The 17,666-nt window shown below is 41.7% G+C and overlaps 2 protein-coding genes across 2 annotated transcripts in view; both read right to left on the bottom strand.

The window, feature by feature from the left end:
- LOC310791122 (NLR family CARD domain-containing protein 3-like) overlaps nucleotides 1-14,345 on the bottom strand; it is a gene marked incomplete at both ends in the record, with an annotated part of 35,358 nt that extends 21,013 nt beyond the window's left edge. Inside the window, 2 exons of the mRNA XM_083652822.1 lie at nucleotides 7,630-7,803; nucleotides 12,433-14,345. Of these exons, the coding sequence (XP_083508948.1) occupies nucleotides 7,630-7,803; nucleotides 12,433-14,345 (2,087 nt within the window). The remainder of the gene's footprint in view (nucleotides 1-7,629; nucleotides 7,804-12,432) is intronic.
- Nucleotides 1-17,666, bottom strand: part of LOC310791545 (uncharacterized protein) — a gene marked incomplete at both ends in the record, with an annotated part of 557,869 nt that overhangs the window by 106,892 nt on the left and 433,311 nt on the right. The gene's annotated exons all lie outside the window — the stretch shown is intronic.

Consider the following 17,666-nt stretch of genomic DNA (forward strand, 5'->3'; position numbering starts at 1 on the left):
AAGACAACACCTTAAAGGATAACTTTGTTTTTTTTTCAACCTGGACCCTATTTTCCACACTGTATGTGTCTAAGGGACTCATCATGACATCATTTTTTCAAATTGGTTGAGTACTCACGAGATAGCCTTGTTTACAGCTCGTCAAACAACTACCAGTGTAACCCAGTCGGGCAATTGCGCACCGTCATTCAACGTTCGCTAAAACTGCTTGTTTTGCTGCTGGGAGACTCAAACTGTCATTATAGTGTCTGGCAACATGGAAACGACTCTATACATGAATATTATTCTCCGGACAGAGAAAATGGGCATGAACAGGTGAGGAGAGAGAGGAGCAGGCAGAGTATATACCCTCCTCTTCAATGCTGGAGACCGCTGTTCGATTCCCAGCATGTTCAAAGTAAGTCTACATTTAAACCGTAAGTCACATTTAATATTATTTAAGCCTGCCTAACCCAAACCCTTTGTCTAACCTTAACCAAGTTGCTTTAGGTGCCTAAACATAACCGCAACACAAGTTGTTGCTACGCTGTTGTGGTTTTGAAGAATGAGGAAAGAGGGGTATCCAGTGCGTTAAAAAGGGGTCCTGACCAAACATCAGTTTTTCACAAGTTGGCACAGCCTTCTAGCAGACATTTGCTCTCCGTACCTGAGAGAGTCCAGTCTCCATTGTGGATCCTCCAGTCCAACAGAGAGCAGCTTCACTGAGGCACCTGGATTATTGTAGCTCAAGTCCAGCTGTCTTAGATGTGAGGGGTTGGAGCTCAGAGCTGAGGCCAGAGAAGCACAGCCTTCCTCTGTGAGCCGACAGCCTGACAACCTGCACACACACACACACACACACACACACACACACACACACACACACACACTAAAGCAGTGGTTCTCAACTGGTCTAGCCTCACGACCAACATTTTCCCTTAGTCATTTACAGAATTTAGCCTAAATTGTAGGGTAATTTAGCCGTCTTCACAACAAGCTAGCATGGCATGTTGGTACCAATGGATGCATTAGGTCTTCTAGTTTCATATGGTACTAGTATCTTCACTCTCGCTTTAAAATGAGCCTGCTAGCATCTGAAAGATAGTAATGTTGGCCGCCGATGCCAGCATTCTCAATGAGTAGACAAACGTTTTTCTCATGCACACATCTGTGACCTACTCAAAACGGCCCCGTGACCCACCTTTGGGTCCCGAGCCACCAGTTGAGAAACACTGCTCTAAAGCACGATTGCTTATGGTGCAACAAAGTTCAGATCTTTGCATGGCAGCCAGCTGGCAGCTTAAAGGCCTTCAGCGGAGAGCACCAACTGAAGCTCACTGCCACTGTAAATATTAATTTGAGTGTGAACCACGAAAAGAAATGCAATGTAACTGCCGACCAGTTGCTGCTGTATTGTCTTCCAGGAGGATCTGTTGTTGAATGTGTTCATCGTGTTCAATGTGAGTTTTCAGGTTTTCTCCTCATTCAAACTCTACAAACTGCTCCAGCTGCATCTGGTCCTGCTCACTACTTTATATTCTTGTCTTCAAGGCAGTCAGGTGTTGGATAACCTCAATGTTACAACTAAGGGGAGTATTGTGGCAGTAAAGATGTGTTTGATATTAAATTGGACTCTTTCAACTTTTATTCAGTAGCAACATTAACCACTGAAACCTACAGAAATAGTGATTTTGCATAGTTATGAAACTCAACATCGCCTGATATGAACATTTTTGTAATAACATATTCAGCTTCTTCACTCAACACTAATAGTTTGTCATTGTTTATTTTGAGCCTAAACCTAACCCTCTAAAAAAAGAGATCATAGCTCTCCGTGGAAGCTCTTAAAACCAGCTACATGTTGGATATTCCCATTAATAAACTGCTCTGAAATCACTTATTATATGTGACCTGCTTGGACAAAATCAGTCACATGTAGCACAGGCCCGCTGTTTGTGTAGAAATGTGATTTTATAAGAAAATGCTGATTTTGGCTGTTTTATGGTTTCAGAAGATTTTAGTAAAATAAAGCATTGATTTTCATTCTCTGTAACGATTATTGTAAAATTCAAATGCAGCTCATAAAGTTATGGTGACAAGCATAACTAGCTTACTTTGTTAAACTTTGAAGCCGTTTTTCTCAAAACAGTTTGGAAACAGTCAAGACATAAAGGGTTGCATCTCACTCAATATTTGGAGAACAAAGATAATTTTGATAATTGACATCACCAGAAAGCAGACATTCTCCTCTTTCCAACAGTGTATAAAACTCAAATGTGTTTCGGGGTCAATGTGACTGATTTCATCAGAGCAGGTCACATTATTACAAAAAACTGTCTCCAATATTTGTGTTTTCATTCAGTTCTGCACTCAGTTTAACAGAATCTGACAAGTCCTTTGCTTCAGATTTCACCAACAAATGCAGTGTGGAGAGAAAGAATGAAATGTTTTCTCAGCGGGAGAGAAAGTAGAGCTGATTTAAAAAATCACATGAGCAGGAAAATGAGAGTTCAGGTATTTTCATATGAATGTAGAGCAGAATTTAAATGGTCTGTTGAACAGTAACAGTGATCCTGACCTGAGACTCTCCAGTCTACAGTGTGGACTCCTCAGTCCAGCAGAGAGAAGCTTCACTCCTGAATCTTGGAAGTCGTTGTTAGTCAGGTCCAGCTCTTTCAGACTAGATGACTGGGAGCTGAGAACTGAGGCCAGAGCTTCACAGCTTCTCTCTGACAGCTGACAGACACTTAGCCTGAAGCACAAGAAGACATGCTATTGTTATATTGTGTCATTATTGCATTTTTCTACTGACAGACTGTGTTGATGAGGCTTACTGACACATATGTAATGTCATCATTGTATGATTTCTACTGACAGACTGTACTGTTGAGGCCCTGGTCTAAAGCAGGTCCACACTAACACTGACAGGAAAACTGGTTTGATTTCCACACATGGTGCTATAAGGTGATTGGATCAATAAATCCTCTAAAATGGCACATGATTTGTTATGCTGCACAACGAGCCATGAAAAAATAAAAAAGTGGATATAAATTAGGAAACACTTTAAAAACAAATGGATAGTAAATCTGCAGCCTCAGTAGCTCAGGAAGGCTTTCCACAGTCTCAGCTCACAGGGAACTATCTCCACAGTGTAATTCAGGACCAAAACTAGCCTGCTTTAAATGTGTTCAGTGACATTTTAATATGAATTCTCTAACTAGTAACCAGAGGACAGATGTTAAAACTGGGTAGATGATGTTGTCACCTTCCCACTGTTTAACATCTAGCTGCTCTATTTTCAACTAGCTTCACTGGCGTGAAGCTGTATCAATAAAAGTCAAATCATCAAGTAAAACCTTCGGGACAGCCTTTGCAGATTCAGGAATCCTGTTTTGAGAGAATGGACCTCAGTTTTGGAAATGTGTTGAATCAACTGAGAAAAACTGTAAACTGACTTTACCTGAGAGTCTCCAGTCTGCATTCTGGACTGTCCAGTCCAACAGAGATCAGGTTCCATCCTGAATCTTGCAGGTCATTGTAACTCAAGTCCAGCTCTCTCAGATGGGAGGAGTTGGACTTCAGAGCTGAGGTCAGAACTTCACAGTCAGTCTCTAACAAGCTGCAACCACTCAATCTGAATAAAGAGTAAAGCAATAAAATACAATATTCCATTAAAGCTTTAACCAATCCAGTGTCTTATAATCCAATGGACTTCAGCATGTTGTCAGTGTGGATCAGCATCATGTCAGCCTTATATAGTCTTTCCATCTGAAACCAGACAGACTGTCACTCCCGTTTCAGGATTGGCCCATTTTCCTTGAAAACTTTCTGTAACAGACCAGATGAATACATCTAAATGCCAAGTAGTTTAAAATAAATAAATATTTAGTTATAAAAATTGGGGGGGGGGGGGGTCAGAAAAAAGAAGGAACTGCAACACACAGTCCACGCTGTCCAAACTGATGAGAATGGAAGATAGAGATCTATGCTAGATGTTACAATAGATAAGTTATAATTAGGGCTGGGTTCAAAAAATCGATTCTCCGATTTTTAATCGATTTTAATTTTAATCCTTTGATATCGATTCATATGTCCAGAGATCAATTTTTTTATTATTATTATTATTTTTTAATAAACATAGGCTAAAATATTATGCTGTGTGTGGTAATTGAAACATAGTTTCAAGTTGACGTTTATTCATGTTTGTAGTTGAAACAAAAACATAAATACTGTAGGCTACATAAATGGAAATGTTTGATCATTAATATCTACTTTTAGAAATTATATAGGCTGAAATCAAATCACTGTGCATAATTGTGAAAGTGTCTTTATTGACAGATGAAAAGGCTGTTATTTGGTATTTGTTATTTGTATATTTGTCACCACCTCGTGAGTAAATATATTAAAATTGACAACCGGTCCGCAACTTTTTTCCCCCATCTATCTACTTGGCGCAAAAAAGGTTGGGAACCCCTGTGTTACATAACTGGACAGTCATATAATTCAGGTTACAGCTCAAAAAACACGTTTTGGTATCACTAACCAAATCGATATTGAAATTAATCGAATCGGAATCGAATCGGGGATTAATCGACTCGCAACCTTGTGAATCGGAATCGAATCGATTCTTGAAATTTGAACCAATACCCAGCTCTACTTATAATATCAATATAATCAATATATGCTCCAAATGGAGATAATCCAATCTTTTAGAGGAAATCCATAGTATTATCTCTTCTCAAGAGAATAACCAAAATATCATAGTTGGAAATTTCAATACAGTTTTAAATATAAACAAAGGTGAGCAGGTACTCATTTCTACAATAACCATCCCCAGGCTCTCGGTGAAATTCAAGGAATGAAGGCATCTCTAGATCTAGTGGACATCTGGAGGCTGTACAGAATCCTGACTTAAACAGATACACATGGTGTAGAGCAGTGGCTCTCAAACTTTTCACATCAAGGACCCCTAAACTGACACAAATTAGACCACGGACCCCCATTTGATAAGATTTTGGCTCAGGGTCCCCCATCTGATAAGCTATTTACTTTTGGATGTTTTATTACAGAAAGTGTATGAAACCCATGACCAAAATAGTCATGTATTCTGTCATTGTGATACTTATGGATGGAATTATAGTGAAAATAGTTTTTTCGGCCCCCACTTTGAGAACCACTGGCCTAGAGGAGAAGGTAGTCGTATTGATTGTTTTCTCATTTATTTTTCTCTTGTTTCCAAGGTAGCAACATGTATGATTGGTGACCGAGATCTGATCATACTATTATAACAATTCAAATTATTACAGCTGCTAGGCGGCATGCCCACCCTGCAGCTCGCCTGCAGTGCTGGCTCACTTGCTCTTATAGAGAGCCAAAGTGAAACGTCACTTCCTGTACCAGCGCTGAAAAAAATATGAATGGCAGTGAACAGAGAATAACGTTCCTTTTTTTATCCTGTTTGAATTGTGCCACGGGGTGCCAACGTTAATTTTGTCAATTTAAAACATAACTTTGCATGTAAAGAAAGTCGCAGTTTGTCGTCAAACTGAAACGCAGGGGTTAGTTTCGTATAAAAACTACATAGCTCGTGGAAGCTTGTTGCATATCGCCGGTCTTCAGCTTTGCCGGTAGAGAAAGTGACGTCACTTAGGCGACAGCGTATGTAGTCTTTCTGATTTATAACGTATAGTGCAACAGTTTGGCGACAAACTGCGACTTTCTTGACATGCAAAGTTATGATTTAAATTGACAAAATTAACGTTGGCACCCTGTGGCACAACTCAAACGGGATCAAAAAAGTAACGTTATTCTCCGTTCACCGCCATTCATATTTCGCCTCTCTATGACATCACTGATGACCACAGCGCATCGCAGCCTCGCCTGCTCTATGACATCACTGATGACAGCATCACTGATGACATCATCACTGAATTTATATAGCCTCTGCCAGGAAGGATGACATCACTGATGACATCATCAATGATGCCATCACTGAGATGCAAGATGCAATGTGCAATCTTGCATTGCATTGGATTCTGGGATTGATTTGGATTGCATTCTGGGATTGATTCCCAAGCCCAATTAGTGTCTGCCGCGGGTATGGCCCGCGGAGATCCACTTCAGAAACTGGGTAAGTGATTGTGGTTGTGTTCTATCAGGAAAGCATTTAGCTGGACAGCTTATTTTTTTAGTTTCTGATTGAATTGTCAGCTTCAGCTAACCATTTGTCAACTAACGTTGGCTAACTTATAGTGGCTACACTGCCTAAAATTGATCTAGACCTACTAGCTTGCCAGCTAACTGAGATTCATCAGCTTAAGATAACATAACTAAATGCTTTCAGGATTTTCACCATAAATACCTGCAGTTCAGCGCTCACTGCTCAGTCAGGCCTACTGTAAACTGGCTATAACTGAATCTAGCATTCAAAATAGCTACTGTAGCAGGGACACTGTACCCTGTCCCTGCTACAGTAGCTATTTTTAATGTTAGATTCATTGTTCAAGTTAGTTCCCACTCTGTGTGTGTGTGTGTGTGTGTGTGTGTGTGTGTGTGTGTGTGTGTGTGTGTGTGTGTGTGTGTGTGTGTGTGTGTGTGTAGCTCTGGTAGCTCCAGTCACATCAACACCACTGAAACAATACCATGTCATAGCATGCTAAATTGGCAGTGGTGGATGTTTGTGATACATGAAGCATTGGAGTCTGATGCTGTGTGATATAATCCATTATATATCCATTTCTCTTTCTTCACATTTGACTGAAGACAGACTTCATAAACATTATGACTAATATCAGCTTCACAGGGCTTTGATGGCAGTCTGATCTACTGTACTACTGTTATGTGTTTTTGGATGGAGGTTTGGTGTATTGTTGTTTTGTGTCAAACTTGCCAGCCTGTTGGAAGAGTTTGACGCAACAAAAAGAAAGAACACAAATAGATACAATACTTTAAAGGATGGCTTTACTGGTAATCAACCCACTTTGTATCATTAATAATCTTGGTAATATAAGCACATGGGCAGTGTTTACCTCTCTGTGTTTTCCTCACAGAGATCTCCCATTTCCTCCTCTGGCAAAGCGCTCCGTTGTGACGCGGTTTACGTCACAACGCGTCACAACGGAGCTGCGGAAGTTCTGCTGGAGACGTGGAATCTGCTCGAGGGCAGCTGTTATTGTTTATTTTATTTTTTTAAGTATGCTCACATCCACAGAGAATGCATTGAGAGCCTTAAGGAGCATTAATGACTTGCAGCTGACGGGGGCAGAGTTTCTGCAGACAGGAGCAGGAGCATTTTTCTCCGTGAGGTAAACAGAGAGAGAAGATAAAGGCTGCCCATGTGCTTATATTTATATATGATACAAAGTGTGTTGATTACCGGTAAAGCCATCCTTTAAAGGCAAGAAAGCAAGTATTATATAACGGAATCAAAGAAGTTGCATAAATAGTAATCAGGTGAATTAGGGCCTATATGACTCTCCCTCTCTCTCCTCTCCAGAGAAAAATGATTAACAACATGAGTAGAATTTGAGATCTAAGCCCCTAAAACCAGATCATGTCTGATTTCAGATTGATCGACTCTATACAGACGTCCACACATTACAAAATCCATATAATATTCATATCAGCACATTATTAAACATGATGTCTGACCTCAGAGTCTCCAGTCTGCAGTGTGGACTCTCCAGTCCGGCACAGAGCAGCTTCACTTTTTTTGAATCATGCAGGTTGCTGTCACTCAGGTCCAGTTCTGTCAGATGGGAGTTGGACTTCAGAGCTGAGGCCACGACTTCACAGTGAACCTCTGTCAACCAGCAGAACCTCAATCTGAATAAAGAATAAAGAAGAAGTTGAACTTCACAGCTGAGACCAGGGGCCCTGGTATCGCAAACGCACTGATTAGCGCTTGTGCAGTTTTTAACGGTGGGCACTAGTGCAATTTGGAGGCGTGACCAAACCCTCTGCTACTCTCCCTGCCGCGCAAAATACCTGTGTGCTCCATGCAAAATCATGAAATAGGCGTACTTGTCACCTGTGCAGGCAAGAATGATGCAGGCCACACTGATTGGTTTGATTGATGTAAAGCCCAGACCCTGGGCATCACAACAATCAAACCAATCAGATTCCCGTCTCTCACTCCCTTTAATACCATTTGTGGGTGTGGAGAACCCGGCACATATTTGTATTATCGATCATAATCATTTTCACCTCATACTTTTCACATAAATCACCCAAATGATGTTACTTTTTAATGTGCACTCCCAGGAGTATCAAACAGGTGTTGTCTATTCACTGTAAGAATGGCACTTAACTGTTTCTGCAAATGAACTCTATCTATCATTATCTATTTATGTATTTACATTGCCAAGAGAGAATGAGAGATATACTGTATAGAGATAGGGAGAGAGAGAAAGGGAGGCAAGGGATTTCTCAGATGAAGGCAGGTAATACAATAGGGCTTATTGTATTGCAGCCTATATATTCATATATTTTCTTCACTCAGTTTAGGCTCAAGCAAATACTGAAAAGTCAAATGGAACTAGCAGCACTTACAGGTCAAGTTTGAGAAAATGTTTTAATCCACACAGCAGCAGTGAACACAGGTGTTTCAGCCTGTGGCTTTCCTCAGTGTTAATGAGAGAATGGGTGTGACCTCATATATAAAACGAGGCACATTTGAGGTTGATTATGTTTATAAGAACAATCCTTCTTGTTCTTTTGTCAAATGTTGGTAGATACATTGATGATTTGTTTTGTGTTCACTGGTTCATCTGAGGAGCTGGAGGGGTTGAAGGAATTTCTTAATTCTAGAGTTCCTACTATCACCTTCACGTTAGAGGCAAGCAGTGAGTCTGTGTCCTTTTTACATGTGAGAGTTAATACATGTGAATTACTTGCACGTGTTTAGCGCTGAGTGCACCACAAAATGGGGGCGTGCTCAAGTGTGTTGACATCTCACAACAATCATCACATCATTTAAAAACATCTGTGATTTGCAGCTTTTAATTGATGCAATTCAGGTTCTTTAGTTGGCTGGAAAATAGAAACGTGTTTGCAACGGGGAAACAGAGACATTTGATTGACAATGATATTGCAAGTAGGCTACAATGTCCAAGTTTTCTCAATTCATTTCCCATTAACCCCTATTTGTAGCCTATCTTTTTCCTGAGGGAGGGAGATGGGAACTGACAGATGTAGGCTACTCAAAGGGGAGGAATAATTGTAGACTAATATTATAGTAGGCTATTAATTGGCATTAAGGCATTGATGAATAATTAATCTGGGCGATGCAGTATGATGCAGTATGGTGTGCGTGTGTGTACACGCGTGCGGTTTCAGAGAGAGAGGGGGGGTATAATCAATCATATTAACAAAATATTTTCACCTCATAATTTTCACATAAACTCAAACAGGTATCAAACAGGTGTTGTCTATTCATTTTAAGGATGGCATTTAACTGTTTCTGCAAATGAATTTGAATGAAATTGTAAGATGGACAGTGTAATCTCCATGTGTAATTTGGACATCTCCACAGCATCTCATCAACACCATCACATAACAATAACACTGGGCCCTATCGTGGCAAAAGAGATAATTTATCACTTGCGCCGGGCGCAGCACAAATTAATGGACGTCCCCAAATCATCTGCTATTCTCTGTGATGCGCAAAATGCCACTTGCCCCAGCACCACAGTGATTTATGCAGGATTAACTCTGGAAATTATTCAGAGGTGTGCAGGCTTGGTGCGGGCGTTATCATCCACACAACCAATCAGTGTCGCTCCTTTCATTCCCTCCAATTCATTTGCGCAAATGTCATATGGTTGTCCACGCGCATTAGACGTTTTGTTCATATAAATAGGCTATAACACACACATGTAAAAAATATTTGTTTCTTTAATAGGCAGGGATGTGTGAGAATTTAATTCTAGCCTATTTCAACATATCAAAATTGTCCCAAGTGCCGGGTTCATCTTAATAGGCTATTGCATGCGTGCAATTGCAGGGAAGGGGGTTACTGTATCACTGGTCGACACGACTTGCTCAAAGTAATCTACTGTGTGTGTGTGTGTGTGTGTGTGTGTGCACACAAGGTTTTGGAGAGAGAGCGGGAGGGGAGAGAGAGGGGGGTTAGCCCACTGTAGAAAGAGGATATCAGCATGATCGTGGCACTTTACATGTGATACACGTTTTTCAGTGAATAATAGTTGATTGCCTCACTGAGTAATCTACTGTTACACAATTTTAGCAGCAGAATTTGATGTCCTGGCATTTGTATTTTAATGGGACATCCGTGTGCAAAGAATTGTGCGCATGCTGACAATTAGCAGAAGGCAAGGATTTTGTGGGGACACACCTGGTTTGGCTTAGGGCACGCCCACACCTGTGTTTGGCCCAGACGCCGGCGCAAAACTGGAAGGCGCAAAAAGTGGATAGTGCTTCTACCAAGATAGGGCCCCAAGGATTTCCCGTGCACTGCTGGAGCAGTGCGGAGAATAATTGTGCACTCAGGTGCGGAGGGGTTTTAGACCTGCTTTTCAGAGCTCTAAGTGCAAAGAATTGAGCAAACGTGAGGATTTAGCATGGCCACGCCTGGTTTACCTTAAGGCACACCCACAGGTGCGCCGGGCCTGAAAACCCAGAACCCAGAACTTCAGAGCTGTGAGGTCTCAGAGTTCACAGACAGAAAGACTGTTTACACATTTAATGTGAAATGAGATATGATCAAAGCAGAGCTGAGACCAGCATCCTAATCAAAACCTATTAAGCTCCTCCTCCTCCTCCTCCTAATAATAATAACAATAATTTATACTATAGAATTTGACATTTTCCAAAAGTGATTAATGTATTATATAAGCATAAACCAAACAGAAAATAATACATGAATGCAATTGTATCATATTAAAGCATTTCTGTAAAAAACAGTTTAAGAAAATAATGAAAAATGATGGAGATTTCAGTGTGAGCTTCACAGGCTGTTCAGTTGTGGTAAAACAGCTCAGTAGAACAGCCTGACACCATTAGAGTCAGTCTGGCTTCACCACAGATTTGGTTGGGGTTTAGTAACTTTTAAAGTTTTGAGCCTACAGCGTCATATTTACCACTTTGTCAGCTCGGTCATGTGACTCTCTGTAATTATATTTCTAACATGAGCTGAAGGCAGGAGAAGACTGGGGGAAACTTTCATACACAAGTAGCTAGGTAGCTAGCAATCATGTCACGGTGCCAGGGTCTGCAGTTTTATACAGTTTATATATAGGCTATAGTTTATATAGGTGTGTATATATATGGTTTATATAATACATTAGTATTATTACTAGTATTGTCTTTTAAATGGGCACTGCACTTTTAACATCTTAACACTGCTTTTGTCAGTTTTTTTTGTCAGTTTTTATTATATGTGTCTGTGTGTTTTTAATGTGTTTTGTAACATGCACCTGAGCCTGGTGGAAGGAAAAATGTCTGTTGCGTTGTGACAGACAATAACGTTTTTGAATCTTGAATCTTAATCATTGGTATGAAATATTGTAACTGATGGTGTCAGGTATGAAGGTCACTCTAGTCTACACCAGGGGTTTTCAAAGTGTGGGAGACTGCGCCTCCCCTCAGAGAACATAGACCAACACCCCCCCCCCCTCCTCCCCACACACACACACACACACACACACACACACACACACACACCATTTATTATTGTTATTATTGCCATTATTAGCTACTATTATTGTTCTATGCTCCACTCGGGCATAAGCAGTTCCAAAGATGTTGTAAACATCTTTATCATAAATTCTTTAATATTTTAAAACCTATTTATCCTGCTATTTTCAAATAACCTCTTTTAAACATTTTATACATCTTTATCCACTCTGAAGGACTTTTAGTCGTTTTTTTTTTACATCTTTATTATAACTAGCAGGATACCCGCCCCGTGCAGTGTATCGAGTAAATGTTGAGTTCTCTGCATGTTCTGTCTCTATGGACTGTGTCTGCAGCCAGGCTGGCCAGCGTGGACAGACAGTTCCCCAGCCCCATAAATCTTGTAGAATATGTCTGAAATAGCTCCCCAACAGATACAAAAATATGACCATATATGTGTTTGATGTACATACAAAGAACTGCCGCAATCGGATTGGTGAAACACGCATTTAAAAAAAATTGTGTTTTCTTTCTTCCTGGTTTCTCCTCTGACACCCTGAGCTCACCTCACAGAGGCAGTCAGACTGTGGGCGCTGTGCCCCCGGATGAAGCCATGGTCTGCGTGACGTAAATTCCGTAATCAGAGGGTGTGCACCCAGGCTCTCTGCAGACAACCGCGTACGCTACTTTTGTGACTGCGCGGACATGTCTGGTGGAGGCTGTGCATTTTCTTAACATTTTTTCGGCATCACGTCGCGCCTCACACTTTAAAAACCGCTTGTCTAGACTGTTCTATACTGTTACTAACGGAGTACTAACCGAGCCTTCCTGCAGTTCCTCACAGCTGGGATCAGTCTCTGTCGCCCCAACATTGATGTGTTATAGGCCTCCAGGTCGAACACATCCAGAACCTCCTCTGACATCTGCAGCATGTAGGCCAGAGCTGAGCAGTGGATCTCAGAGAGTTTACTCTCTGATCTGTTCTCTGACTTCAGGAACTTTTGGATCTCCTGGTGAACTGACTGGTCATTCATCTCAATCAAACAGTGGAAGATGTTGATGCTTCTTTCAGGAGAGGTAATGTAGTTTACTCTTTTTTTAACAGTGTTCATCTCCTTCAGGTTACTGATGGCTCTCTGGATGCTTTCAGGCCTGCTCTCTGTCTGACCCAGCAGGCCTCGTAAGAGTTTCTGGCTGGACTCCAGTGAGAGGCCATGAAGGAAGCGGACAAAGAGGTCCAGGTGGCCATTTTTACTCTTCAGGGATTTGACCATGGCTCTCCTCAGAAAGACATCCAGGGATTGTTCACCATCTTCTTCTTCTTTTTCTTCCTCGTCTTCTTCTCCTTCTTCCTCTTCTTCTTCTTCTTCTTCTTCTTCTTCTTCTTCTTCTTCTTCTTCTTTCAGGAATGTCTCCAGCACCCTCTCATCCCCGTTTGTGTGACAGTAGAACATGTAGACAGCAGCGAGAAACTCCTGAATGCTCAGATGGACAAAACAGAAGACCTTCTCCTGCTGGTACAGCACACACTCCTCTTTAAAGATCTGTGTGAAGACTCCTGAGTACACTGAGGCTGCTGTGATATCAATGGCGCACTCTTTCAGGTCGGCTTCATAGAAAATCAGGTTGCCCTTCTCCAGCTGCTCAAAAGCTAGTTTTCCCAGAGAGAGAATCATCTCCCTGGTCTCTGTAGTCCAGTGTGGATCTGTCTCAGCTCTCCCATGATACTTGATGTTCTGCTGTTTGCACTGAACCAGCAGGAAGTGGATGTACATCTCAGTCAGGGTCTTGGGCAGCTCTTTTCCCTCACTGGTTTTCAACAGATCCTCCAGAACTGTAGCAGAGATCCAGCAGAAGATTGGGATGTGGCACATGATGTGAAGGGTCCGTGACGTCTTGATGTGTTTGATTATTCTTTTGGCCTGCTGCTCATCTGTGAATCTCTTCCTGAAGTACTCTTCCTTCTGTGGGTCAGTGAAGCCTCTCACCTCTGTCACCATGTCAATGCACTCAGGAGGGATCTGATTGGCTGCTGCAGGTCGTGTGGTTACCCAGATGCGAGCAAGGGGAAGCAGTCTCCTCTTGATGAGGTTTGTCAGCAGCACATCCACTGAGGTCGACTCTGTAACATCAGTCACAACCTTGTTGTTCTGGAAGTCTAGAGGAAGTCGACACTCATCCAGACCGTCAAAGATGAACACAACCTGGAACTTGTCAAACCGGCAGATTCCCGCTTCTTTGGTTTCAGGAAAGAAGCGATGAAGAAGTTCCACCAAGCTGAACTCTTTATCTTTCAGCAGATTCAGCTCTCGGAAAGTGAACAAAAATAGGAATTGTATGTCCTGGTTGGTTTTGTCCTCAGCCCAGTCCAGAGTGAACTTCTGTGTTAAGACTGTTTTCCCAATGCCAGCCACTCCCTTTGTCATCAATGTTCTGGTTGGTTTGTCTCTACCAGGTAAGGGATTAAAGATGTCTTCACATCTGATGGTTGTTTCTGGTCTCACTGGTTTCCTGGATGCTGCTTCAATCTGTCTGACCTCATGTTCATCATTGACCTCTCCACTCCCTCCCTCTGTGAGGTAATGCTCTGTGTACATCTGATTCAGAAGTGTTGGGTTTCCTGCTTTAGCAATGCCCTCAAACAAACACTGAAACTTCTCCTTCAGACTGGATTTGTGTTTTTGTTGTGGATGTTGATGTTGATGGTGAGTTTCTGAAAGAACAAAGAACATCAGTGAGCAGATGTTTTGGTAAACATGAGAAATGTGAACATTTCCTGGTAAATGTGTATCTCCACTCCATGACATCTCTTCAGCTCATCAGTGGTGAGCGGACAAACAGGTCCTGGTTGTGTGCAGCTCAGTGTGAAAGACAACTGGTGTGGTGCTGTTTTGTTTCCCAGTGTGCACCACTGTGTTCAGCATATTACACTCACATTAACAAATTAATAATTTTACCAGATTATCCAGAGGGATTCTGCTCATTGACCTTTAAATCGTGTAATGAATATTGAATATATACCGTAATTCTTCCAATAAGTGCTGGTACTCTAATTGCCGCCAGGTCTTCCATTTCCTGCTGGGTCCAAATTGATTTAGCATAATAAGCGCCTGACTCTTTTTGCCGCCGGGGCCGGAAATGGAATATTTTTTTGGTTACCGTTGTTATTGTTGTTTTTGTCATCACGAACCAAGCCGCGAGCTACCGAACACACCCGAAGCACGAGAGAGCAAGAAACGGTAATGACGTTGTTTTGGAGGAAGTCAGACGGAAGTTTCATCCTGTCAGACAGTTTTATATTTTATTTATACATGCTGTAACCGACATGTTTCAAGTATGCATAGTGCATACCGCATTGTTTAATGCTACGGATTCCTGTAGGCAACGTGCTGAGACGCTGTCTAAACTAGGAGCAGTGGGCAACTTACGCTAACGTAGCTCAGTTGTGCCTTGTAAAAGTGCATTTCTCTCAGCGGAACAGCGATCATAAATGCAGTATGGATTATACCCATTATACTGGACATGTATTGGAAACTTGGCGTCTACCTACTATTTGGTAAGTCCCCTTGTTTTGTCTAACGCTAGTGCTGCAGTGCTGATGTTTGGTTGGCGTTAGCTTGGTAGCTAGCTACTGTACGTTAGCGTTAGCGTGCTTTGCTGGGAGTGTCTGGCAAGCGAGACTAATAACGTTGCTATGACGTCTTTCCAATGAAACACAAACAACTGAATGTGTGAGCGGTAGGCTGTTACTTGTTTAAAATATGGTATGGCTGCTTGGCAGAGGAAGAAGAGGAGAGCAATGAACTGATACAGTAGTTGGATGATGATGGCGATGAAGACGCGTTCATTCCAGTCCGTTGTACAATACTAGGCATGTTCAAAACTGCCTGTACCTAGCCTCTTGTGTGTACTAACTAGTACTATCTCACTGGTTTAAATAAGCAATTTGATACTTTCCGTTTTTGCTGAGCAGGCATTTATGTTAAAAAAATAATAACCGCCTGGCTCAATTATGGCCAAATGGAAATAACCGCCTGACTCTAATTGCCGCCGGGTCTTCCTTTTATCGCCGGGTCCAAATTGATTTAGCATAATAAGCGCCCGGGCCCTTATTGGCAGTTTTACAGTATATCTAGTTTAGCAAATGTTTAGATTTTCAGCAGAGTTTGGACATGGTCATGGCTTCTATAATTTTAAAGTCGAGCTGAACCCGTTCGTCACGTGCCTCTGAGTCCGTTTCAGACTGAAAACAAAGAGAGGCGGACCATATACAGTGTTGATGATTTGATTTGACAATTCTGTCGACTGGCTTTGGCATTGGTCAATCATGGCGTGTTCCACCCCCAAATCGAGTGGGATTCAGCCTGTTGTCGTGCTATGCAAGTGGGATCCGCATAGTACCAGGCAGCCAGCTGCTTCGTGCGTAGCAAGCAAACAATCCGATGCATGGGTGCTGCCCGCCCGCCTGGAATCTCCGAGGGGCGACACCTAACTACCACACTCTCAAGCGTGCGCCATTCACGCTATTTCTGTAAATACGATATTCCTAGAATGCGCGTTTTAACGAGCCAGTTACATTTCTTTGCATTCTTAGAGATTATAGTTTTTGTTTTTTGTTGTTTCATACAATTGGCCAAGTTAGTAGTTAGTTTATGGGATAGGAATTCTGCCAGATGACAGGTACTAGGCGCCATTTTCTACTGAAAATTATCCTGAAATGAAGATTTGATTGACAGCTGCATGTCGTGATATGATTGGTTGAAATGGGGTAGACATTTGATAGTACTAGGTGACGTCAGCAAACTGTAGATTGCTGTTATCAATGAAATCTTGAAAAATTAACTTTTGATGTGAAAAAGTGTGAAAAACTAAAGAAATTAGATGTTTGTGATTTTTTTGGCATACATTATTAGGTGCACTGCATACCCAGGTATTTGAACTAAAAGAAAAGAAAAGTCATTGTTCATCTCGACTTTAAACTATAGCCACTATAAACTGTAAAGTTCCAACATGAAAGAGGACTAAACTCAGTTTCTTTATCTTGTGTTCTTGTTGGAATGGATTTGGCATGTTCCAAACCGATGATGACTCAAATCCATTCAGAAAAAATTAAACAGGTCTTAACAAGTCAAATGAGATCAAAATGAACAAAACTCAAATATAATGTTCTTCTCTCTCTCTAATAATTTGTTTCTTGTTTAGTTATATGTTCTTTCTTTGTTGCGGTTGAGAACTGTGGCTTAACAGCATCTTCCAGCTACAGCTTGTGCACCTGATTCAAATGAATTAGATGAGGTGCCCCAAATGATTTGTTCCTATATTGTTTTGTCAATTCTTTCACTTATAGGTGGCATCATTGTCTTGAAAACTAAGCAAAACTCTAACAGACATAAATCAGCCATTGTCCACCACCTCCCCTCTCTCTCCATGACATTAAAGCTGTTAAAGACTCTTACTCCTCTGCAGCTCCTCAGCCAGCTCCTCCTGCTTCATTCTCCTCAGGAAGAGCAGTGTGATGTTTAGAAAAGCCTCTTTGCTCCTCCTCGGCTCTTCCTCCACACCATCCACCTCCTCCTCCTCCCTCTGACTCTCTGAGCATTCTGCCTCATCTGGACTCAGAACCCTCCGGAACCTTCTCAGCTCCATCTTCACAAAGGTGACGATGTTCTCCTCAAGCAGCTGGAACAGAATAATATACATATTAAACCTTCATACTAAAATCTGCACACAAAATTACATCCATCTTGTAGAGACTGAAAGCCTGCACTGATCTAAAGAGTGCAGCATGGAGATTCAACATGATCTCACAAATAATTATGGAATAGAAATGTTGACCCACAGCACAAAGCCTTCTAGTTTCACAACAATGGCTCTAAAATAGTTGAATGTGAACATCAGTTTCTGCCTCAGTCCACAGCTACTTCCTGGTTACTGAGCCGGCTGTGACCACTGAGTTGCCCCAGTAGAGAGTTGTGGGAGCCTCATCCTCGCCTCATCCCCGCCTCGGCCCCGCCCTCTAGTGGTCAAACAAACTTTATTTTTGAACAATTGTA

The sequence above is a fragment of the Poromitra crassiceps genome (genome assembly GCF_964638095.1).
Source record: "Poromitra crassiceps genome assembly, chromosome: 16".
Lineage (NCBI taxonomy): Eukaryota > Metazoa > Chordata > Actinopteri > Beryciformes > Melamphaidae > Poromitra > Poromitra crassiceps.